The sequence below is a fragment of the Pteronotus mesoamericanus genome, unplaced genomic scaffold (assembly GCF_021234165.1).
Source record: "Pteronotus mesoamericanus isolate MK-2021 breed Mesoamerican mustached bat unplaced genomic scaffold, CSHL_Meso_final contig_57, whole genome shotgun sequence".
Lineage (NCBI taxonomy): Eukaryota > Metazoa > Chordata > Mammalia > Chiroptera > Mormoopidae > Pteronotus > Pteronotus mesoamericanus.
The window spans coordinates 1050869-1077078 of NW_026555203.1; the positions used below are offsets into that span (position 1 = coordinate 1050869).

At 38.5% G+C, this 26210-nt stretch overlaps 1 protein-coding gene and 1 pseudogene across 1 annotated transcript in view; one reads left to right on the plus strand and one right to left on the minus strand.

Moving 5' to 3' along the window:
• Window positions 1-236: 236 nt before the first annotated feature.
• LOC129076136 (60S ribosomal protein L34-like) lies at window positions 237-584 on the plus strand (annotated as a pseudogene).
• Window positions 585-3888: 3304 nt separating this feature from the next.
• The window catches only part of IL13RA1 (interleukin 13 receptor subunit alpha 1), a 54917-nt gene continuing 32595 nt past the window's right edge, over window positions 3889-26210 (minus strand). Inside the window, exons 7-11 of the mRNA XM_054580326.1 lie at window positions 23551-23598; window positions 23117-23249; window positions 18031-18127; window positions 12468-12552; window positions 3889-5278 (exon numbers count right to left, since the gene is read on the minus strand). Coding sequence (XP_054436301.1) covers window positions 5186-5278; window positions 12468-12552; window positions 18031-18127; window positions 23117-23249; window positions 23551-23598 — 456 coding nt within the window. The 3' untranslated portion in view covers window positions 3889-5185. The remainder of the gene's footprint in view (window positions 5279-12467; window positions 12553-18030; window positions 18128-23116; window positions 23250-23550; window positions 23599-26210) is intronic.

The window sequence follows — 26210 nt, forward strand, 5'->3', positions numbered from 1 at the left end:
ATAACTGTAAATAACATCTTGATTTTTTTTTGTATGTCAGAACAGAGCTAATCTAGTCCAACCTCCTCATTTTATAGATGCCCCAAGAGACGAAAGGAATTGCCCATTGTATTGCTATTATTTATAGCAAAGATCCTCACTTATACATGAGTTCCACAACTTATGGCCTTTGTTATGAGCCTTGGATAGGATAAGAAATCACTAAGTCTCAGGAATGGTGTCATTAGGTTTTCACAATGGTCCACCGTTTGACATACCTCTGGAGGCGGTCTTAAACACAGCCTCTAACAAAACCAGGCTGTCTCGAACCCCTGGCAATAGAATTATTTACCTTTATACCAAAAAGATCAGGAAAGCACCAAAATCTGCACATGTAGTGTGAACAGGCCAATTTCACAGAGTTCGTGCCATGAGGCCTAAAGTTCTAACGAGGTTGTCTAAAACAAAAACACATGTCAGCCAGGGCCTATGGTGGGCCCACAGGTACTAAATGTGTGCGTGACAGGATCAAGCGTGCTATCCTTATTGAGAAGCAGAAAATTGTTGTGAAAATATTGAAGTCACAAGCACAGTCAGAAAGCTAAATTTAAAAAAATGAAGCTCTTTTGAGCAATAAAAATAATTAAAGGCAAAAAAAATCACTAAGCCTAACATCTATCTGTATTTTACAGATGGGAAAGTGGACAGACAAGAAATACCTGCTCAAGGTCATTTGGAACGCCTAAATTCTAATCTACATTTCTTTCCTCTGAACAAAGTAGCCTTCTACTGACTAACCACCTCATACTAAGCCAAATCTTACTCATTTCTAAATTCCTAGTACCTAGCACATTGCCTGGCACATGAATGAACGAATGCACAAATGAATCTTAAGACACTGTAAAAAGCTCACTTTGTAATTAAATAATTTAAATTCCCAGTCTTCCAGTTGATAAGCAATAATGTGCAATGTTTATTCTTTAGGTAGTTGCCTCTTTAGGACAAACAAATGCATCACTGGCTGTGTTATGTAAGCTCTAAAGTTGGGGTGACTTGTTTTCCAATTGCGTCTCAATCGATTACTAGCTGTGTGATCTTGCATACATACACTGAACATCTTAGTCTGCTTCTTCACCTATAAAATGAATGTAATAATGCAACCTATCTCCTGGGACTCACATGAGGATTTAGTGAAATAACACATGTAACGGCACACAGTAGCCACTCAATAATTAGTAATCTTCTCTTTTTATATATTGGTCTATCTAATAAATGTTGAAAAGTAGAAGTGAAATATGTTCCTATTGCAATTGCTGATAAACTCAAAGTGTGGCCATTAGGAAAGAGGCCAAAGAACCTTCAGAATGAAATCATTTGGGGGATATAAAAATAGCTAGCACATCCAAATGTCAGCAAAACTCCTCCCTTGAAATAAAAGCATGGCAAGATTTAGCTGCAGTATTTATCCAAAAAATTTTTGTTGCTTGATCTAATCATTAGGGTTTCAAAGAGACAAGACTCTGGAAATCAATGTGCTTAGATCATTCTGGCTCTTTCCCCCTGAGATAAGGTGACCCTGTTTGTGGCTACAGGAATTTGTTTTCCATAGACCTCATACAGCTACACAACCCAAGGGTCTTCAGTTAAATGTTTTCTGTCATAATACTCAATGTGTTGACATGATAAAGGGCAAGATGACTTAAGAGGAGCAGCCTAGCCAGAGACCCCTCCCAGGTTAACTGTTAATCATTGCTTATCTGTTCCTGTAGCCCGTTTTCACATCCCTTCCCCCGCCTGGGTAGCACATCAATCTCATCAATCTCCCACCTGAATGCTAATCCCTTCCCCCACCTGGGAAGCCCATCCGTTTCCCGCCGGAATGCTAGGGCTTATAAACCCCTATCTAACCCCGATTCGGGGCTCAGAATTTGGAGACTGCCTCCTCTGAGCCCGCGCGTGTGAATAAAGGCTTACTCCGTTCCCTGAATCGTGTCTTGAGTCTGGCTTTCCGTAACAGACATACTAAGAATTAAAAGGTTTCCTGTTAAAAAACAAAACTATACTTACCTGGAAGTAGATTTCCAGAATCTTCTTGGATCATTCTAGATAATTAACAGGACTAACCTAACCAAGATCAGTACCCTCTGCACACATCCTGGGGTTTGGATCCTGTGAAGACGCAGAACCATTAACAAATGTGGTCTGACTCAACACAAATGAGAAAAAACCTGTAACATTCAAAACATTTTGCTGTCATTATAGAAAATATGAAGCTCTATCACCATCTCTTAAGAGGACAGGTATTGAGAACTGATTTTGTTAGTTTCAAATCTAACCTGGTAAATGTGATTAACTTATAACGAGGGGTTCCCCTTCATGTATACCATGACAGCTTCCTTAAGTATATTGTACTCTATTTTAAACAATATTAGAGAGGACTAGTTTTCTATTTCCCTTAATTAACACACTACAATGTATCAAATACTAACATTCCTTAGTGCATGGCCTTATCAGAAAACATAGCCATATTGAGAACATCAGGGAAGCTTATGATAAATGATTGATTATAAAATAGCTATCTTGGAACTTTTCACATTTATTCTTTTAATTCCCATTTTTTATGCCACCCATTCCTCACAGTGCTTTCCCCAAAATAAAACCAGAAGAAAACATTTGGGTGACATATAAAAAGACAATATTTATTTTATTCAAACTTTCCTATAAGAAGTCAAACACAATGATCCTTAGTTGAAGATACTACCAAAAATGTTAACATTGTTTCACATATCCCTTTAGTGCCCAGATGAAGAAAGACTTAACTCAATGCAAGAATAAGAATGAACTTTCTTACAGTAGGTTTACTTAGGTATACGGAGAAAAAAATTCTGTATAGGTTAGACATAAAATAGTAAATGAACCTACTAGTTTCCTACAGGTGATGAGACTCCCACTGATGTGCAGGGTGCGGGAAAAAGTAGGTTTGCAGTTGTGAGTATGAGAAACAGAATTTATTCTTGTATTATTTATTAATTATTGTATTGTTTTCCATATGGACAACTGTAAACCAACTTTCGCTCTACCCAGTACTAAAGCCTCCAAGAGCTCCCAAGACTTGGAGATCACTTTTCAACAATTGTAAAACAGCCATTGCTAGTTACTCCCATAACTCACTGCCCCCTTTTCCCTCAGCTATTTTACTGCTAAAAGAGGATGGAAACAAAATACAATCTCTCCACTGCCAGGATGCTTGAGAGTCAGCATCAGTAGTTCCTTGGGTAATAAGAATATCAAAGCACTCCTACCACTACAATTTAAATAAGGTAACAGGGAAAATGGCTTTGGGTGAGGTATTTCAGTGTTTTGCTTCCCAGAATTATAAACGACCTGGCAAGGAAGGAGTCTCATTCCTACAAAGGAAAAGTACTTTTTTTTTTTTTTTAGAGAACAGTAGAACAAAGTGGAACACCCATGTCTGTCTCCCAGCCTCAATCTGACCTCAAAATTAAAAGGCACAGGGAGGTAACACCTTGGCATCTACTCTTGCTCTGAACCTAAATTTTCTCAGAAAAGCCGGGGACACAGTGCTCCTCCTCTGCAGTGCAAGCAGGTTGCCACTTTTTCACAAACCTGTGAAGAGCAGGGATCTCTCATCTCCCTTCCCCTAACAGCAGGAATTATAATTAGTGCTATCTGATTAATACAAATGTGTGAATGTTTAGAGAACTGGTGATAACAAATTTGTCACGTTCCTACCAGTAATTTGAGTCCATGTGTATAAGGAGAGAAACACGGTGTGGAAGGGAGGGCATTATCATTTCCATACTATAAATTTGGAGCAAGTAGGAGTAGAGGGAATATATATGTTGTGGAGATGAGTGAGAATGGAACCCTAACATATGCAAAAAAAAATGCATACAAACGTTGGAGACTTGGATGCTGGTTATCTATATAAGACATAAAACCTACTAATAACTATTTGTGACAGTAAGGAAAAAGAGGAAAACAAAACTCCTTTTCTTATCAAGCAAAGAGCAAAGTTCTAAGTGAAGATAATATCTCCTTTGTATTTAGAACATACGTAAAGAAATAGTAAATGCTGAAAACCTTCAAATGAATGCAGACACATAGAAGTTACAAAATATGCAAGAAGTTGTCACTGTTTCTCAGTCTGCTCTCATTTTACCTGAGCTACAAATCACTCTCTGCTCCTCTAGGTGTTTTCAGCAGATTTCTATTCCAATATCTTTTGAAAGGTGTAAGACTACAATGAGGGAAAAGGCAAAGGGGAAATCAGGTGTGGGAACAAGGGAGTTGAAGGGTCTGAAAAATGACTGGTGGAAAAAAAAGAAAGTGGTTAAGAACTGAGGAGTCCCAACCAGATTGTCAACCTTTTGAGGGAGATGCCTCACTCCTGGGGACCTAGCACAATCTGGACACATAGTTAATACTTGATTTGAGTAGAGGAGGTGAAGAAAAAAACAATATATCATTACAGAATGCAGTGCTTCAAACTCTAATACCCAATACGTCATTCTGTCTCTGCGGCCCTTAAAAGCCTGCAATGGCTTTGAAAGGTCCTGGTAACAGAAGCTGCCTCTGCTTTGTCTGTGGGTGCCATCATTGTGGCCAACACTGATGTCTGGGCCTTTCAAAGCAGAGGAAAATGCTGCTGGAGGGATGATGATTCCAGACTCTTAAGTTTTAATAGCCACAAACATTACTTACTGGGATTCCAAACAATAGATAAGATTTTTTTTTTTCAATTCTGTTTGCTAGATCATCTCTGTGAATCAAGTTTGGCACTAACAGTTGCACCCAAAAATGAGTTCTCCCACAAATAAAATTTGCTGGTATTGTTTGACACAAGGGATACAAAGCAGGCACAGATCCCTCAGGCAGTTGTCACAATTCTTGATAAGATCAACTCTACTGTCATCACTTTTTTGCTCTGTCCATTAGTTTGTAACCTTCACAAAAGATGCCTGCTTTTATAATTCAATGAGAATAATTCCACTCTCTTCTCCAAAAGGCCCATTAGTTTTAGTTTTTCGGTGCATGACAACATAAAACCTGTGGCTCTTATGAGCTGCCTGTTCTTAAAGAGTCCAGTAGTTTCGTTTTCCATTTAACAAGTCCCCAGAAAACAAATGGAGAACAGGATGAATCTTTACAAAGTCAGGATGAAGGTTGAAATAAATTATCCCCATCACTGAGAGGTTCTCTTCAGGTTTTCTATTAGCACTACAGAGTCAGTTTCTTCTTTGGTTTGCTTCTCATAGATGTCATACTTCTTCCAGTGCTGAAGAAAGGGAAAAAAAAAAAACATACACAATGACTTTTCTAAATCATGTTCTTTCCCTGAGTACACAGAATCAATGCTTATTTTTAGCTTTGCGTGCATGGAACCATGAGTGTGTGTTGACTGTTACTTTTTTTTTTAAACCTAAGAATCTTCATCTATTTGAACAATTAATGAAACAAAACAATCAGGAATGAAACTTAAAGAGGGAAAAAGTATGGGATTGTTACGTGACATTGAATGGCTATCTTAAAAGATATACAAATTTGGCCCTGGCTGCTGAGGCTCAGCGGACTGAGTGCTGTCCTGTAAACCAAAGGGTCGCAGGTTCAATTCCCAGTCAGGGCACATGCCCGGGTTGCGGGCCAGGTCCTTAGTAGGGGGCGTGCGAGAGGCAACCACACATTGATGTTTCTCTCTTTCTCCCTCTCTTCCCCTCTCTCTAAAAATAAATAAAATCTTTTTAAAAAACCTAAAAGGATATACAAATTTGGACATCTCCAAACTTAAAAACAAAGTCTTCTGAAGAAGAATAAAAGGGTGGCATACATTTTTTACTTCAATTATTTTGACCTTTATTTTCTTACCATTCAAATTTGACCATTGCTCCACAGATATAATAGGTTCAAAAAGTCAGCTAGCATCTTAGTAAACTGTAACATTAAATGTCCCAAAAGTCATAGTGCAGTTAAAACTTTTGAAAGACCCTGTATTAACAATTTCATGTAACACCATTTGCTAGAACTGGGAATTATGCATAAGTTAAGCTCGCTTTGACCTCAATTTAAGTGTGTCTCTTACGGTGAGAGCAAATATCCTGGTCCTTGCGATCTCTACTTATTAATGAAGAAAAAGGGTAAAATCTGAGCTCAGTCCCCTCATCTGTACAAGAAAGTTGTTAGACTAAACCAAGGGTCAGCAAACTATGGTCTAAGGGCCAAAGCCCGCAGGTCACTTGTTTTTGTTAACAGTTTTATTGGAACACAGCCACACACACTTGTTTCTGTATTGTCTACAGCTGATTTCATGCTACAATAGCAAAGTTGCGTTGCTGTGACAGAAAATCACCTCAGAAATGAACACTAAGCTAGAAGGAATACAAGAGCAAATAAACACAAAAGATAATACCTTAAAAGAAACACAGGATGAAAAGGAGGACTTTTTCCCTCCTTTTCAAAAAGAAATGGTAGGCGATAAAAATTATTCAAGAGGATATGGCAAATATCAAAGACAGGCAAAGAAAACAAGAGAACAGAATAACTAAAATCAGTAAGTGAAGAAATTTTTACTGAACAATTTTTTAAAAATCTGAAACTACATACTGAAAGGGCACAATATAATACCTTGGAAAATTAACTCAGAATGACCAACAGCATTAAGACATATACCGGTAAAATGATTGGACTTTGAAAAATTGTTTTTTAAAAAGATCTTATTTATTTTTATAGAAAGGGGAAAGGAGGGAGAAAGAGAGAGATAAAAACATTAATGTGAGAGAGAAACATCTATTGGTCGCCTCTCATAGGCGACCAATACCAGGGACGGAGACTAAAACCCAGGCATATGCCCTGACCGGGAATCAAACCAGCGACTTCTCACTTCATGGGACAATGCCAACCAACTGAGCCACATTGGTCAAAGCAAAAAAAAAAAAAAATCTTCTGACAACCAGGCAAAAAACACCAAGTGTTTTAATATGGAAACAAAATTATATTGTCAGCAGACTTTGGCAACATTTTATGCTAGAAGAAAATGGAGGACACATTTAGGATACCCAAGGCAAGAATGTGTGAACATCAGATTTTATATCTAGCTAAAATGATTTCCAATTATTAATACAGTGAACTCCAACAATGTGTAACATTGTAGGAAATGTTGGCCCCATGAATGCTTCCTGAGAAAACTTTTAGAGCTTCAAACAACCAAAATGACCAGAGAGACATAAAAGACAGCTAGTAAGCATCAAATTCATATCCATGCAAATGAGGGCTGTAAGGGACACAATATATAATGGCCTTCTGCACTGACAATGTAGATACTGGAACTTTTAAAACAGTGAGAGGATGGTGGAGAACATAATGGAAAAATTACTCTTTTCAATAATCATTAAATATTACTTTATAGTTTGTCAGAAGTTCAAAAATTCCTTTAGTTTCACCTATTTGTTTCCCACCTGTTAAATTCAAATAAAATGAAATATGATTTATTCTTAGGTATTTTATTTTTCTTGTTGCTATAGCAAATAGGATTTTCCCCCTGATTTCTGTTTCTGACATTTTCTTGTTGACGTACAAAAATTCCTTCAATTTCTGAATACTGACTTTGTATTCTGATGCTTTGCCAAATTCACTTATTAGGTAGATGAAACACCAATTCAGAAGAACCTATGCACCCCAATGTTCACAGCAGCACAATTCCCAGTTTACAAGTGCTAGAAGCAACCTAAGTGCCCATCAGTAAATGAGTGGATTAAAAAACTATGGTACATTCACACAATGGAATACTACGCAGCAGAAAGAAAGAAAGAGCTGCTACCCTTCGCAGCAGCATGGATGGAACTGGAGAGCATCATGCTAAGCGAAATAAGCCAGGGGGCGAAAGACACATACCATGTGATCTCACCTATAAGTGGAACCTAAACAACAAAACAAACAAGCAAGCAAAATAGAACCAGGAACATTGAAATAAAGAACAAACTGACACTAACCAGAGGGGAGAGGAATAATGGGGGAAAGGAGGAAAAGGGTTGGGAAGGAACATGTATAAAGGACCCATGGACAAAGCCAAAGGACGGGTAGGATTGAGGGTGGGAGGTGGGGGTAGGTGGGGTGTGAGAAAGTGGTGGTGGGAAGATGGATACAATTGTACTTGAACAACAATTAAAAAAAGAAATATGAGCATTTTCTTAAAACATTTGATGTGATTGGTTAAAAGTGTAGAGAATCAGGATGCCTGGGTTCAGATCCCAGCTCTGACACTTGTTGATTAAGTTCGGATTCTCCCATTGCTATGTACTAGCAGTATTATACGTAATCCCCCTGGTGCCTCATTTTCTTCATCTGTATAATGGAGATAACACCTACTGCAGATGGAGACCAATTAATGAGTGAAGTGCCTCGAAAAGTGCCTAATACCTACTAAAAGTTCATTAAGTATGAACTATTACCATTATTGTCGGTATTACTATTATTCCATTTACCAATAAAAGTATTTTCATTTCTCTATGTTGTTCACCTAACATTAAATATGGTTATATCTGAGTGGTAGGATTAAGAGTGACTTTTATTTTTCTCTTTTGATTATCTGTATTTCTAATTTCTCAATAATAAATATATATTATTTTAAAAGAAAATGTCCTCTTTTTAAAAAATGTACCCTAAGCATTATACTTTCATTGGTTTCTGGTCATGCGACCTAGTGCTTAGCTGTGTCAGACAGGAAAAAGCAATCTGTTTCAGTGAGGTGAACACTGCAGCAGCAAAGGCTTGGGAGGATACATTCGTCTTCTTCAATTGCCTTTTTTCATTTCTAAAACTTGGATTCCTCTCATTTTCACTCTGATCAGCATCATGGCCTTTTCCTGAACACGGCTTCTATGACTACGGCTATGTGAGGTAAAAGGGACAAACGGAAAGGCTCTGACCTATTCTTCAATTTTGTAAATTATATGTCAGTCTAATTTTAAAGTTAGTTGCAGAAAAAAATAAATCCACAAAATTACGAGTTCACAATTCAATTCTCACACTGCTCATTCTTTAAACAAGGTAATCAACAATAGAATAATGGCCCAAGATGAAAAATATTACAGGTGAAAAAAAATCAGTGTTTAGGAGGCTAACACAACTGATTTTAGTTGTAAGTAATCTAAACCTAGAAAAATAGTGTGTTATATAGGCTTTTATATTGTAAAGAAATAAATTTCATAGTATAATGGAAGGAACATCAATTCTCAATTGAAGAATACTTTCAAGATTTTGTTATTTCTCACAGTGAATTTTCTATAGAAGTGTAGTGGGTTTCATGTACCTAAGCACCACGCAAAACACTGGTCAACTGATTACATGTCCCAGTCTTCTTCAGATCAACATGCACAATAAAAATTTGTACAATATAAATTGTAGGTCCCAATTCCTTAAAATCATTGAAGCTTCAAAAAAGAACTGCTGAATATGGTATCGAGGGGACTAATTTAGTATCATTTGATGTGGCTGATAATGCAACCCTTCACTTGAGGGAAAGAATAAAACATGTCTTCTATCTTTCTAGCAGAAACTATATTTCAGAACCAAAGAGTCCAGTTGATACCTGGAACCAGGGCTTTATAGAAAGTGCCAGCTTATAAATGTAGATTAAATGATAGATGAGAAAGAAAAATCATCATTACACAATCCCTAATGAAATTAGTGATTCAAGCAAGAATACCAACTGGCGTAAAAACATTAGCTGAAGAGTTGACAGGGCACTAACCTAACACCACACAAATTATTGTCAGGTGGCAAGGGGAAAAATAAGCATAGATGGCAGGAGGGTTCGATCTTAGCCTCACTAATAGTGGGACAGCTAGATATTATCTGTCTCTTGACAATTGGAAAAAGTTTAAATATGGACTAAGTATTAGATGATACTAAGAAATGAGTAATTCTTAAAGTGTGATCATGCTCTTTTGACCATATGGTATAACATTCTTAGTTTTTAAAGAGACATATTGAATTTTTAAAAATCAGCAATATTTGAAGTCAACTGCAAGCTAAAAAGCTGCTTTCCAATTAAGAATGCAAAACTGGCACAGTACTGAAAATAAAATTGGTTTCCAAGAAGCAGGGGAAGAATAGATAAATATTTTGTGGATGCAAAGGAGACGCAATCCCCTGTGTGTCCCCCTCCCCCGATATGGCCAGCAGCCCAATTACTCACAGAGAAAAGGCAGACAGCAAAGTAACAGGAAGAAATACTGTTGGCCAAAGTGTTACTACAGTGATGAACAAAACACTGTCAAAACACTAGAAACTTTAAGGAAAATTATGAAGAAGACTCAATTTATTTGTGGCCACACCTAAATAAGTTTTTTTAAGCTTGTATTTATTTTTAGAGAGGAGAAGGGAGGGAGAAAGAGAGGGAGAGAAACATCAATGTGTGGTTGCCTCTTGCGCGCCCCCTACTGGGGACCTGGCCCACAACCCCGACATGTGCCCAGACTGCGAATTGAACCAGCGAACCAGCAAGAGGCAATGCAACATAGTGGAAAGAGAGAACTCTGGAATTAGACAGTCCTGGGTCAAATCCCAACTACTAGCCTTACTGAGGCTCCATTTCCTTATCTGTAAAATGGTACTAACAGCACCTACACCACAGGGTGTTTGTGAGCATTCAGTAAGGGAATATAAGAAAAGCACTTAGTACACTGCCTGGTACATAGTAGACCTTTAATAGCTGGTTAGAGTTGTTTTTAGTGTACTTGCACAATCCCCAACCTCTGTGATCTATCACAGTAGCTGGTGAAATGAAGAAAGAGATGGGGGAGTAATCTGAAGGCAAATATCTATAACAATGATTTTCAAAGTCTGGTCCACATACCATCTTCCCAAGATTGGAATCATCTGTGGGCTCCTGACAAATATGCAGACTCCTGGGCCCCATCCCAGACTTGCTAAATCAGAATTTCTAGAGCTAAGGCCCAGGATTCTACGTTCTTACAAACATTCTAGGTGATAGCAACTCAACTAAAATTGAAGAACCACTGGTTGCCATATTCACCTCCGTTACCATGTACAATCTCCTCCTCAGACAGCTGACTTCTGGAGCTACCTTTACCTACCTGCCTAGCAGTGCCCTATCCCCTAGAGTCTGGCAAAGTTATTCACTGTCTGTCAGCATGACTTGGTGAAAAAGTGATCCAAATGAAGCGTCCTTGGCTAGCACATCAGCCTACCTGGCCTCCTTCCCTACCTACATATCATCTTTGCCATTGTGAATCACTCTTCATTACAAGAATTGTTTGGGGACTAAAGATAAATGGAAAATATTATCAGTAATAATGCAAATCACTAATACTTACTAAGGATTTATAATGTGCCAAGCACACTAAGTGGTTTTTACGTGTTAAAGAAATTTAATCCACATAACAACACTATGAGGCAAGTGTTACCATTACCTCTCATTTTACAAATGGGAAAACCGACGCACAAAAGGTTAAGGAAATTTCTTCAGGTCAAAGAGATAGTAAATGACACAGTAGAGATTTGAATCCAGATAATCTGACTCCAGAGCCCAGACTACTATGCTAAACTACTTCCCTTATTAACTGCTCTATGCCTGATATTAATAATTTGAGATATATAAAATAGTATTGAGATTTATTTTATTTAATGTCTTCTTTGTGTTTTTTGGGCCAATGTATTTATTAGAGAAACTTCAAACTCCTTTGTTCCCATAAGGTTTTAGGTTTTCCAGCCACAAATTCTGACATCAGAGATTGCAGCAAACCAACTATAACTGGAGTTCAGCTGTTATACATTCAGAGGCCAGCTTTCCAAGCAATAGCATGAACAAAATCTATTTCAATTGTTTACCCTATCTTTATAGCTCCCCAAATCAAGCTGTAAAAATTATTCCAAGAGTCATACACCTTGCCTATTCAGCTAGTTCCATATCAGAGGCTCTTCCCCCATATGTTAGGATCAAACATGTCCCCGACTCCAGAGAGAGAATGAAGCCAAGGGCTACGACAAAGTGTTCTGGAGACATTTCCAATCGGCTCTTCATTAATTTTTTAGATAAAATGTAATTCCAAATAAGCAATTTTGAAGTGTAATTCTGACACATGCTACAACATGAATGAACCTTGAAAACATGCTAAGTGGAAAAAGCCAGATACAAAAGGGCACACATATTGAAGGATTCCACTTATATGATGCACCTAGAATAGGCAAATTTAGAGAGACAGAAAGTAGAATAGTGGTTACCAGGGACTGGGGGTTATTGTTTAATAGGCACAGTTTCTGTTTGGGATGATGTAAAGTTCAAGAAAGAGTGATGACAGTTACACAACATTATAAATATACTTAATGCCATTGAACTGCACCCTTAAAATGGTAAATTCTATGTTATGTATATTTTACCAAACTTAAAACAGATCCCATAGTTAAAAAAAAAAACAAACAATTTTGAATCTCATGGAGTCAGTGCTCACCAGAGTATCATCATTCTGGTCTCCGAACATTTCTTTAAAAATCTTGCCAGGATCAGGAATTGGAGGGAATATAATGATCTTGAGCCTTTAAGAAAACAGAGACATTTTTGATCAAATCTTTCACTGCATAGAATGTCATACTTAAATATAGTCATGTTAAAAGAAGGCTTGGACAAAAGTTATGGTAAACAATACATCTTTTGTGATACAGCAGCTGTAAAAAAATTCCTTTTTTTAAAAAAATTCATTTATTGATTTTTTTTTGGAGAGAGAGGAAAGAGGGGAGAGAAAGAAAAAACATAGATTTGTTGTTACGTTTATTGATGAATTTGTTGGTTGCTTCTTGTATACACCCTCACTGGGATCGAACCTGCAACCTTGATGTATTGGGACAACACTCTAACCAACTGAGCTACTCTGTCAGGGCAAGAAATTTCTAAAACAAACTGAGAAATCAGTGTCCAAAGAGGATCAAGTGTGGGTGGAATAAAGGGACCTTCAGGATAAGCAGACTACCTACAACCTACTATTGAAAATTGTTTCCTGCTTTGAGATTTAATTGACAAATAAAAATAGTACATATTTGGGAGACTCAAGATGGCGGAAGAGTGAGTGGAAGTTGCACTGATCTCCCAGGACCAACCTGGAATTACAACTAAACTGGGGAGAAATCACCTGGAACAAAAAAACTGAACAAAAGTGAGGGAGGAGCCTTATAACCTCGGACAGACAGAAGAATCAGCTTTAGCACAACCTGACTGGTAATGAGTGTGGTAGAGACTTGAGAAAGCGGGCAGGGCGCACACGGGCAGCAGCTACAGAAGGACACTGAAACGACCAGCTGGACCCCCCCTGAGAAGAGCAGGGTCTAAATCATAAGCGGGGACTTCCAGCCTACAGCACTAGAGCCCAAAAAGTACACAGAGGTCAACCAACTGCAAAAAGTGGCAGGGTTGCTCTCTGCCACAGAGAGGCAGCTAGAGACACAAAGAGCCATTTAAAGGGCCAACACATAAATTTTTATTTGCAGCCACTTACCCTGGTCTCTGGCAAAAGTGGGGGCAGAACGGGCTAGAGACACTGGAGGAGAGATTGGGGAAAGAGACTTTGGGGAAAGAACTGAGAGAGTAGCTGGCCAGATCCCGGTGCTGACTCACCCCCATGCAGCAGCAGCCATCTTGCTCAGGCAGACCACTCCCCTGAGCAGCAACAGGGTGAGAGGACACAATACCCTACCCCCAGGAGGAACTCGGCCCTGGCCCGGTAGTGCTAAAGCCTGACTGCTGAGTACAGAGTGGCAGCCACAGATACTAGATCCCTGGCTAAAGGGGGTGCAGAGTGCTCTAGAGACACTTGAGGAGTGGCTGGAGATGGAGACTCTGGGGAGAGAACAAAGAGAGTAGCCAGCGGGATCCCGGTGCTGACTCGTCCCCATGCAGCAGCAGTCATCTGGCTCTGGCATACCACTCCCCTGAGCGGGAGCAGCGTGAGAGGACCTCATAACCCCACCCCCAGGAGGGACTCTGCCCACCCTGTGGTGTCTAAATTGGCCTGAAGAGTACAGAGTAACTAGATTAACAGCTGAAGGAGGCAGCCACAGACAATAGATTCCTGGAAGTCTTGAAGAGACTGCCTAAGATCAGACAGGGTCAACATCTGACAACATCAGAGGCAGATCCAGAAAGAAAAAACAGCAGCATCCTGCCATAGAAGTGCACACCACAAAGTCAGGAAGTAAAGACAGATCAATTTAAGAAGCAGAAGCAAAACAGAAGACTCTCACAAAAAATGGGAAGACAAAGAAACATCCCCCAATCAAAAGGAAAGGAGGAATCCCCAGAAAGAGACCTAAATGAAGTAGACGCAAGTCAACTATCAGATATTGAGTTCAAAACAACGATTCTAAGGAAGCTCAATGAGCTCAGTGAGCTCAGAGAGAATTACCAAAAACTACAGGGAAACTATGAGGAACTTACTGCAAACTATATCACCATGAAAAAGGACATAGAAACTATCAAAAAGACACAAGAGGAAATGAAGAATACAATTTCTGAACTGAAGAACACAGAAGAAAGAATCAAATGCAGGCTTGATGAAGCAGAGGGTCGGATCGGCGAGCTGGAGAATAAGGTATAAAAAACCTCCCAGAATGAGCAAGAAAATGAAAAAAGTCTCAAAAAGAATGAAAGGCATTTAGGGAAATGCAGGACAACCTGAAACGTAATAATATCCGGATAATAGGGATACCAGAAGGAGAAGAAGAGGAGCAAGGGATAGAGAACCTGTTTGAAAAAGTAATGATGGAAAACTTCCCTAGTTGGAGGAGAGAAAAAGTCTCACCCGTCCAGGAAGCATAAAGGGGGTCCCATTCAGGAGGAACCCCATGAGGCCCACTCCAGGACACATCATCATTAAAATGGCAAATTATCAAAGACAAACAGAGAATTCTAAATGCAGCAAGGGAGAAAGAGGTAGTAACATATAAGGGAGGCCCGATACAGCTAACAGCTGACTTCTCAACAGAAACACTACAAGCAAAAGGGAATGGCAAGAAATATTTCAAGGAATGAAAAGCAAAGACCCGCAATGAAGACTGCTCGACCCAGCAAGGCTCTCATTTACAATGGAAGGCAAAATAAGGCGTTTCCCAGACAAAAGGAGGCTAAAGGAATGCACCTCCAGCAAACCAACATTGCAAAACATGCTAAAGGGACTGCTTTAAGAAGATGAGGAAAAAGAGTCTATGAATACCCAGTTCTTTTCACAGTCACCAATACTTGATATTACCAATATTTTTAATACTTATTAATCTGATTGTGACAATGATGTGCTATTTTAATTGTTACTTGATAATTTGTTGAAACTAAACCTGTTTTTGTATATTCCTTGCCTATTTCTATTATTTTTTAAAAAGCTTTAAATGACTTTTTGGTATTCCTTTATCAATTTTTGACTAAATGTTTGTAGAATTTTTTCCCTAAAAACCCCCCAAAAAACTATTAACCCTTTCTTAGATGCGTGGCAAATACATTCCTATTCTATTACTTGTCCTTTAACTATTTTATATGTATATTACTGCATTGTCTCAAATGTTTAATATAGTCATATTGTCCATATTTTTGCTTTATAGCTTCTGGGTTTGAAAATATTATTTCGTATTTTCTCCTAAAACTCCTTAGATTTTACATATTGAGTTTTAACTCCCCTGAATATTTTGTGTATAATGTGAGAAATAGGGCTCTGTATTTGTTTTATTTCAAATACTAGTGGTCCATGCACTTTATTTGTTGATAAGCCTTATTTTCTCCATTGATTTGAAATATTAATTTAATCATATATTACATTGTTAGACAGATATATATGTTTGTCTCTAGAATGCTCACTTTATTTCACTGATCTACTTGATTATTTCTGTGCTGGTGTCATGTTGTTTTAATCACTGAGCTTTATAATGGATTTAAATTTTTTAATATTTTATAATGGATTTGACATTTAAAAAAATAAATAAATAAAATCAATCTGGTTTAAAAAGAGAAAGAAAGAAAAAAAATAGTACATATTGGCCCTGGCCAGCATGGCTCAGTTGGTTGGACGTCATCCCACAAAGCAAAAGGTCACTGGTTCGATTCCCTGTCAGGACACATGCCTTGGTTATGGGTTTGGTCCCTGGTTGTGGCGCATACAATAGGCAACAGATCAATGTTTCTCTGTCACTCTTTCTCTCGCTCCCTTCACCTCTCTCTAAAAATAAATAAAATCTTTTTAAAAATTGTACCTATTTGAAGTGCATGTACAATGCGATGTTTTGATATACATATACATTATGAAATGATCACCAGAATCAAACTAATTAACACATGCATCATCTCACATAGTTATGCTTGTGTGTGTGATACCCTATCATTTGATAATAATGCTTTAGTTACCATAGACCAGATGGGAGCTTGCTGTTTATAATTTTGAAAAAACTAATCTGAGAACATGGTACATTCCTCTTTTATTTTTCTTTTTGTCACTTCGCTCCTCTATTTTTACTCCACTTTGGTGGACTACACCATCTCCTAGGTCTCTGCACATTGGTATGCCCCTGGGTTCAGCCTTTTTCCTCTTTATCTCACTCTCTTCATGAGCACTTTCTTCCAGTCTTAGGGCTTTAAATACATTTACATGCCAAGGACTTCCAAAATTTTATCTCCATCCCAGACCTCTCTTAATCTCCAGATTCATGTATACAACAACCTATTTAACATTGCTACTTGAATATCTAATAGGTGTCTCACCTTTATATTTAAACCAGCTCTCCTCACAAATTTCTCTACCACAGTAAATAGCTCCAGCATTCACTCAGTTTGCTGAAGCCAAAAATCTAAGTTATGTTTGAATCCTCAATTTCCCCCACACATCCAGAGAAGCAGCCATCAGCTAGTACTACCAACTTTATCTTCAAAATCTATCTCACACTGGACCAGTTCTTACTACCTCCATTGCCAACCATCTAGTTCGGCTACTCTCATCTTTCCCCTCAAACACTGCAATACCTCCCCTTCTAAACTAATCTGCCTGCTTCCGTTCTTGCCTATTCTTCACTCAGCAACTATAGTGATCTTTCGTGACAGTAAACCAGATCACGTTCCTCTCCTGCTTAAAACTCTCCAATGTTTCCCCCTTATGCTTAGGATAAAATCTCAATCCCTGCCATGGCCTATATGATCCAACCCTGCCAATCTCTCCAGCCTCATCTCCTGTTGCTTTCTCTCTTGCACACTCTACTCCAACAAGACACATGAAGTTCACCCAGCCTCGGACACTTTGCACTTACTGTTCCCTTGCCCTAGAATACTCTTTCTCTGAATATCTAGCCTTTCTCCCTACTACCCCCACCAGTTTATACTCACTATGTGAAGTTGTATTTATGACTTGTTTTATATACACATATAATTTGTTTTATATATATGCGTATCCCTCCCACTACAATGTAGATAGGGACTTTTTACTGTTCACTGCTGTAATGCCAGCAATGAGGATGGTGGCTGGCACACAGATAGGCACTCAATAAAGGTAAGTATTTACTGAAGGAGCAAACGATAGTACCAGACAAGTCTCTATGGTGAGATAGAGAAAGGAAAACATTCTCAAGGAATAAATACTGTATATTATGGACAACTTGGTGAAGCTCTCATTCCTACAGCATTAAGTAGCAACCTGATTTGCATTCATACCAGACAGGTCATTTGGTGAGTAATGGTCTCCATTTCTAAAACTTCATTCCAACAGCTATCAACTAACTGTCAATAAATTAGGCATTTGAAAGAGTAGAGTGAACATAGGTCTTATCAATAATTTTAATCCCATGCAAAGGGAGCGGTGCATGAGCAGAGCCCTGGGAAACTAGTCTAACACTTCCCTTGCCAGAAAATGGGCATAATAATATTTCTTTGCCATTCCATAGTACTAAAAGCCAGTTATAATCCAGATGCTTTTAGTATACTGGGCAAACATGGAGTAATAACTTTAGCAACCAGGCTAGCAGAAACTGTCAAGCTTGCCTGAGCAGCTGCCTTACCTTTTTAGATAGAGCAGAAGGACTATGATTGCACCTGCAACAATGATCGGAATGATGAGTAGCATGGTTGTGTAGAGTGTGGGATTGGTCTTCTTACCTGGAAAACGAAGAGCAAACAGGAAGATATGAGAAATCAAATCCTTTTAAAAATAGACCAAGAAACAGCTCTCTTACAGACTAGTGAGGTCACAGATATTTCTGCCCTCTACCTCAATCTTTTCTCAAAAGCCTTCAATTACCTTATCTGCTGTTATCTTGTTATCTAAATACTGGGGGTGGGAGGAAGAGTCCGGCTCTGGTACCTAAAATTCCATTAATGAATAAACACCTTAAAAATTATCTGAAACCAAAATATCTTAACAAGCTTCGGACACTATTAGCAAAGATGTTATATTTGTTAAATACGTTATCTCATTAACAGTGATTATCTTTTCTAATTGGTTACTTAATACTATTAGTACACCTAAAATCGTCCTACCTACAACTACTACTACTAGTTTTTAAAAATAAAGATAGGCCTGCATTACTTTTTCTTAATATTTTATTTATTTTTAGAGAGGGAGAAAAGCGTCAATGTGTGGTTGCATTTCGCACACCCCTGCTGGGGACCTGGCCTGCAACCCAGGCATGTGCCCTGACTGGGAATTGAACTGGAGACCCTTTGGTTCACAGGCCGGCACTCAATCCACTGAGCCACACCAGCCAGAGCCCACTACTAGTATTCTTAACTGAGCACCTACTATATGTCTGATACAATACTAGATGCTTCTACATGCTTATATCTATGCTACAGAGATAGATAATATTGTCTCCTATTTATACAGATGAGAAGGATAAGGCTCAGAGCGGTTTACTAGCTTGTGCCTAAGACTTTAGGATGATGGAGCCAAGTCTCAAATCCAGCACTGTCCAATTTTAGTCTTTCATTAACTGCCTTGTTACACCTAACACATGAAATATCATATGTCTATTTATTTGCTTATCTTTTCCACTTCAGCATGAACATTTAGAAACCATCAAGGTCTAACATCATTGTTTTAGGCAGCCTCTAAAATAACCCCAAATGATCCCTGCCTCCTGATATTCACACTCTTGTGTAATTCCCTCCCCTTGAGAGTGGGCTGGACTAATTGGCTCATTTGTGAAGAAATGAATAGCAACAGTGATGAGATGTCATTTACAAGATCAACTTATAAAAGATTGTGGTTTCCATATTGCGTGTTCTCTCATACACTTTTTCTTGCTTGGATCACTCATTTGGGGGAGCCAGCTGCTGCTATGTCATGAGATAGCCCCTATGGGGAGATCCATGTGGCAAGGAACTAAGGGAGGTCTCTGTACTAATTTCCTAGAATTGCTGTAACGAATCACCATACCCTGGTTGGTTTAAAACAACAGAAATATATATTCTCACAGTTCTGGAGGCTAAAAGTCTAAAATGAAGGTATCAACAGGGACATGCTCCCTCTGAAGGCTCTAAAGAACTCCTCCTTGCCTGTTCCTAGGTTCTTCTGGTGGTTCCCAGAATCCTTAGCATTCTTTGGCTTGTAGCTGCATCACTCCAATCCCTGCCTCCATCCTTTATAGTCTTCTCCCCTGTGTGTCCATGTCTCTGTATTTCTGTGTATCCTCTCTTCTTCTTTTTTTAAATTATATTTTATTGATTATGCTATTACAGTTGTCCTGATTTTTACCCCTTTGCCTCCCTTCACCCAGCACCCCCTACTCCCTCAGGCAGTCTCCCCACCACTGTTCATGTCCATGGGTCATGCATATAAGCTCTTTGGCTACTCCATTTCCTATACTGTACTTTATACCCCCACAGATATCCTGTAACTACCTATGTACTTCTTAATCCCCTCACCTTTTCACCCATTCTCCCCTCCCCTCATTTGGCAACCTTCTAGTAACTAACTTCTTTTCTCTTGTTGCTTTTAAGAGTCTCTCCTTATCTTTAACCTTGGCATTTTAATTATGAAGTGTCTTGGAATGGGCCTCTTTGCATCCATCATAATTGGGACTCTCTGTGCTTCCCGGACTTGCATATCTATTTCCTTCACCAAATTGGGGGAGTTTTCTTTCACTATTTTTTCAAATAGATTTCTAATTTCTTGCTCTTTCTCCTCTTCTTCTGGTACCCCTATGGGTGAATGTTGGACCTCTTGAAGTTGTCCCAGAGGCTGCTTACACTACCCTAGTGTTTTTTTTTTTTTATTCTCGTTTCTTCTTGTTGCTCTGATTGGTTGTTTTTTCACTTGGCTTCATCTACTCTACTGTTGTTTCCCTCTAAATTGTTCTATATTTCAATTAGTGTATCCTTTGTTTCTGAATGGGTCTTTTTTATGCTTCTGAGGTCCTCAATAAGTTCCTTGAACATCTTTATAACCAGTATTTTGGACTCTGCATCTGACAGACTGCTTATCTCCATTTCATTTCACTCCTTTTCTGGAGTTTTGATCTGTTCTTTCATTTAGGCCATTTCTTTATCTCCTCACTTTCGCTGCCTTGACTCCCCATCTTGGTAGTGTGGCCTAATGTAGTAAGTGTCCTCTAGGGTTCAGTGGCACAGCCTCCCCTCTCACTGCAACTGGGTACTTGAGGTGCATCCTTTGTGTGGGCTGATTATACCCTCCTCTTGTTGTTGAGACTTGGTTGCTGTTGCCAGATCAATGGGAGGGATTTACCCAGGCCAGTCAGCTGCAAGGACTGGCTGTCACCACTGACCACCAACCTCCGCCCTCCGGGGAGGATCAGGCATGCAGAGGGAGAGTGGTGGTGCTCCCATGTGGTCTGTAGCTTCCACTGATTATATTGGCCCTGGGGTTTCCTGGGTGGTACAGATCAAGGTCAGCCTTTCACCTGTGTTTTGCCAGGACCACCCTGCCTGAGCTTTAAAGCAGTCTGAGGTGGCTGCTACTTGTGCTGGGCTTGAAGATTTCCAGGCAAATCAAACTGTGAATCTAATCTGGCTGCAACTAGGGCTCACTGAAGACAGCTGTTGCTTGTTTGATGGGATTTATAAGCCAAGACCAGCCATTCTTACGGAAAAGCAGTTTGGGTGGGCCCGTAAATTGGGTGGGGTAGAGCCTCTGGAGAATATCCTAGTGTCAAACAGGGTTAGCCAGGTTGTTGGAGTCTCAGATATGGCACTAGCTTACAAGCTCTGTGGGGGAAGGGTTTAGTAAAGGGACAATGGCCTCTGCTCATCTTGATAACAGACACTTCAGTTTCTCTCTGTACATCACTGGTGCCTTTCAAGCTGCTACCCCGGTGCTAGAGTTCAGAGAGAGTCTGAGTGAGTCCGTGCGTGCGTTCTTGAAGAGGAACTTTTTGGAGCTCCAAAAGTTTCTTCCTCAGACTCAATCCCTGCTCCTGGCTCATTTTTTGCAGCCAGAAGTTGTGGGGACTTATCTTCCTGGCTGTAGGACCCTGGGCTGGGGTCCTGGTGTGGGTCTGGGACTTCTCCCACCAAGATATCCCTCCCAAATTTTTATCCACGTAGGTGTGGGACCAGACTGTTCTGTGTCTGCGCACCTCCTATCAGTCTGTATGGATGTGGTTTAACTCTGTAGTTGTCAGACTTCCATTCAACTCCATTTCAGAGTTGCCACACTTCCATTCAGCTCTATTTCTGATATTCCTGAGCGGTGGTTGTTCTATATTTTAGTTGTATTTTTGATGTGGTGTGTGAAGAGGTGAGCCATGGCTGCCTACCCTGCCATCTTCCCTCTCTCCTTATGAGAATACTAGTCATTGAGTTTAGGGCCTACTCCAAGCCAGTATGACCTCATCTCTACTTGATTGTATCTGCAAAAACTCTTCCAAATAAGGTCTCATTCACAGGTACCAGGAGTTAGAACTTGGACATATCTTTTTGGGGGATACGATTGAGGCTCCCCAATGACCACATTAGTAGTGAGCTCAGAAGTGGACTATCCAGCCCTAGTCAAGCCTTCAGATCTCACTCTAGTCTTCACTGACAGCTCGACTGTAACCTCATGAGAGAATCTGAGCCAGAGGTACCTAGATAAGCTGTGCCCAGATTCCTAACACAAGAAATAAACTGAGATGATAAATATGTTTTTTTAAAGCCACCACATTTTGGGGTGATTTGTTATACAATAACAGATAACTAATACAACCACGTCTAGTGCATAGCTTGTTCAGTTTATCAATTAATAGGGAACTGATTACCTCAGCCACCTGTCTCTGACTGTTAGATAGCAGTTAGAAAGTCCTTAAGTTGCCCCATGGAGCTACAAGAAAGGCACAGAGCCTGCCTATTCCATCTGACAATATCTCAAATGTTAGAATTCATGAATCATAACTCTGCAAGCTTACTTCATCAACTGTTCCTCACTAAATTTTGAGATTCTTCAGCATCCCGATTACCTTTCAAGATAGATTCCAGTCTGTTGATTCGCCTCCTACAATGTGGTGCCCAGAATGAATACAGCACACTTCTGATGTTGTTGGGACACTGTGTCCCACTCTGAAGCACTCCCTTGTTTTAGGTGCTACTCTATCAGTGCTACCTATGACTGCATATGCCTTTATGGACACTTAGGGGTTGAGTGTCCAGTCACTTGGAATTTACAGTCAAATAAAACCCCATACTCCACCCTACAACACACATATTCATAAATCACAGGTGTTTTCAATCCAGTACTTGAGCCTGGCACATAGCTTGTTCAGCCTCTCGATTAATAAATGAAACTGATTTTTTCAAATCTAGATACAGGTTTATCCCTATTAAATGTCATAAAGGGCCATTGTTTTACTCTTGATTCTATCACCAGCATATAGATTAGTCTTCTAGCATTGTATAATCTGTAGATTTAATCATGCCTATCTTCTATATTTTTGTTCAGGTCATTAATAAAGATGGAGACAGGACAGAAGAGAAGGCCATTCAGATTGCGGATTTTCAAAGAACTATATATTGCAAATTTACCTTGTGTAATTTGACAGTAATGAAACAGAAAATGCATTTCAGATGTTATACTCTCTGGCTGACATCAAGAAGGCAGAACAGTCCTTCCTCCCCATCAGTGGTTTCAGTTTTAATGAAGTCCTATTCCCTTACCTATAGTCATCACTGGACTCCAATCACTCCAGAGTTTGTTATCCTCATAGCATAACTTATTTGTTTTGACTCTCATTCTGACTGTGTTCAAAGTATCAGGAAAAACACCAGGAACCGGGAAACAAATTGTACCCTTAGATATAAAGTAAAAAAAAAACAAAACAAAAAAAAACAAGAAATATTAACATTTTTTTCTTTCTCTGGCTCTTAATCCTAAATATAATTATTGACCACATTCTGTATATGATTAAAACTTGTATTGTAATCCAACTTATCTGACTTTACAACCCCTGAATAAAAACTGGCAATAACACAGGAGAACAAAGTAGTTCATTTTTCTCAAAGCAGTTCAAATTTAGGCTCTGCTCACGCTGCCCTACCCCCAGTTACTCTTATGAGTTTAAGCCCAAATAGCTAAAGTTGAATTTACTGACCTTCAGGTTTCCCTCAAATTCTGAATTATCACACATGGGTTCGTCAACCTAAAACATAAAAAAAAGAATAAATTGGAAATATTAAAAAGACCATGTTTTACATCATTTAACCATGTCTAAAAAGGTTTCCTTTATCCCATTAAAAGAGAACCAGCTGCAGTGAAAAGTGAATGGTTTTTAAATAAGTGGTGCTGGATCAATTACATATCCATATGGGGGAAAAAATTCTTGGCCCTACTTCACATTATTTACAAAGTCAATTCCAGACAGACTGCAGATTAAACGTAAAAGTTAAAATAAATGAACAAATAAATATGTAACTACAGCAAGATTTTACATGAAAACATAAAACACATTCATGACCGTGAAACAAAACAAATATGATTCCTTAAATAGAACCAAAATAATATTAACCATAAAGAAAAAAAATGTATAAAGCCATCTATATTAAAATTAAAAACTTCAGTTCATTGAAATATATCTTATTCAGGAAACAAAAAAGTTAAGGTATAAAGAGAAGATATTTGCAATTTATTACAAAGGACTTGCATATATATGATCTTTAGTATATGCTTACATTTATACATAATACACACATGTACATATATTCAAAAGCTCATAAGGAAAAGAGACAACCAAATAGAAAAACTGGAAAAAGACTTGAATAGGCATTTCACAAGAGGATATTCAAATTGCCAATAAACATAAAAAAGTGCTCAACTTCATTAGTCATCAGGGAAATGTAAATTAAATCCACAAGATAACAATACGCACACCTACCAGAAAACACCAAGTGGTTGGTGAGGATATGAAGGGTCTAGTAGCACTCTCAATTTCTGCTCTTAGTAGTGTAAATTGGCAAAACTACTTGGGAAAGCTGATATTATTTACAAGAGAGAATCAGATGTAACCCTACAACCCATATGTGCCCAACCAAAATGTAGGCACATGAACTCCAAGAGACAAGTATGAAAATGTTCATTAAAAACTCTACTCATAAAACCCCAAACTGTAAACTACCCAAATGTCCATCAATGGGAGAATGGATAAATTAAATGTGGTATATTGGCACAATAGAATGCGTACAATGAGAATAAACCATCTACACCTATGGGCAACATTATCAGTCAATCTCATAAATATAACACCGAATGAAAGAAGGCAGACACATAAAAAATAAATTATCTATAAGTCACTTATATAAAGTTTAAAAAGAGTCAATAAAACTAATCCATGGGGTTAGAAGTCAGGATAATAGTTGCCCTTTGGGAGAGGAGTGACCAAAAAGGGTCACAGGTAGGGCTTCTGGTATGCTAGTTATATTAGTGAAAAATCATTTGCAAAAATCACTTGTGAAAAATCATTGAACTGTATATAACAACTCGTGCAGTTTTTCTACAGAAAACTATTCATCAATTACAAGTTAAAAAAAGAAAAGAGGAATCATTGTCCCTTGTGGAGAGTATAACATATCAAAAATAACTGGGTTACAGAAAAGAAAGTATAATGTAAAATTTTACTCCACACAATTTAAGTTACTTGCTGTCTGATATAAGGAGAACAATCAGTTCCTGAAATGCAAATATTTCAAAATTGAGTAAAGAAATATTAAAATCTCTTGCTTAGTCTACTTCTGGCCAACGGGTACATGAAAAAACTGTTCAATATCACTAATCATCTGGGAAATGCAAATCAAAACCACAATGAGCTCTCATCCCAAACTGGTTAGAAGGGCTATCGCCAAAAAAATCAACAAATAAGAAGTGTTGTCAAGAATGTGGAGAAAAGGGGACCCTCATACATTGTTAGTGGGAATGTGAATTGGTGTAGCCACTATGAAAAGTAGTATGGAGTTTCCTCAAAATACTAAAAATAGGTCTACCATACAATCCAGCAATCCCACCTCTGTATATGTAGTCAAAGGAAATGAAATCAGAACCTCAAAGAGCTATATGCACCCCTATGTTCACTGCAGCATTATGCACCATAGCCAAGATGTGGAAGCAACCTAAATATCCATCAATGGATGAACAGATAAAGAAGAGGTGGCACATATATACCATGGAATATTATTCAGCCATGAAATAAGTAAAGAAGAAAAAGAGAAAGAAATCCTGCCATTTGCAATAACATGTATGACACTTGACAGCATTATGCTAACTGAAGTAAGCCAGAGAGAGAAAGACAAATACTGTATGATCTCACTTCTATGTAGAATCTAATAAAGTCAAATTCGAAGAAGGACAGAATAGAATGGTAGTTGCCGGAGGCTGGGAGATACAGAAAATGGGAAGATGTTGGTCAAAGGGTACAAAATTTCAATAATAAGTTCTGGAGACCTCATGTATAGCATGGTGATTATGGTTAATAATACTTTATTATATACTTGATATTTGCTAAGAGAATAGATTTTAAGTGTTCTCACCACACGAAAAAAAAGAAAAAAAAAGTAACTGTGATGTGATGGATCTTAATTAACTTGAGTGTGGATAACAATTCATAATGTATATGTCTATTGAATCATCATGTTGTACGCCTTAAAAATAATCACATTGTACAACCTAAATACATACAATTTTTACTTGTTAATCATAACCTCACTAAGCTGGAAAAAAATTGTGAACTTCTTTTCTTAAAATATTTTTTATTTTTCAATTACA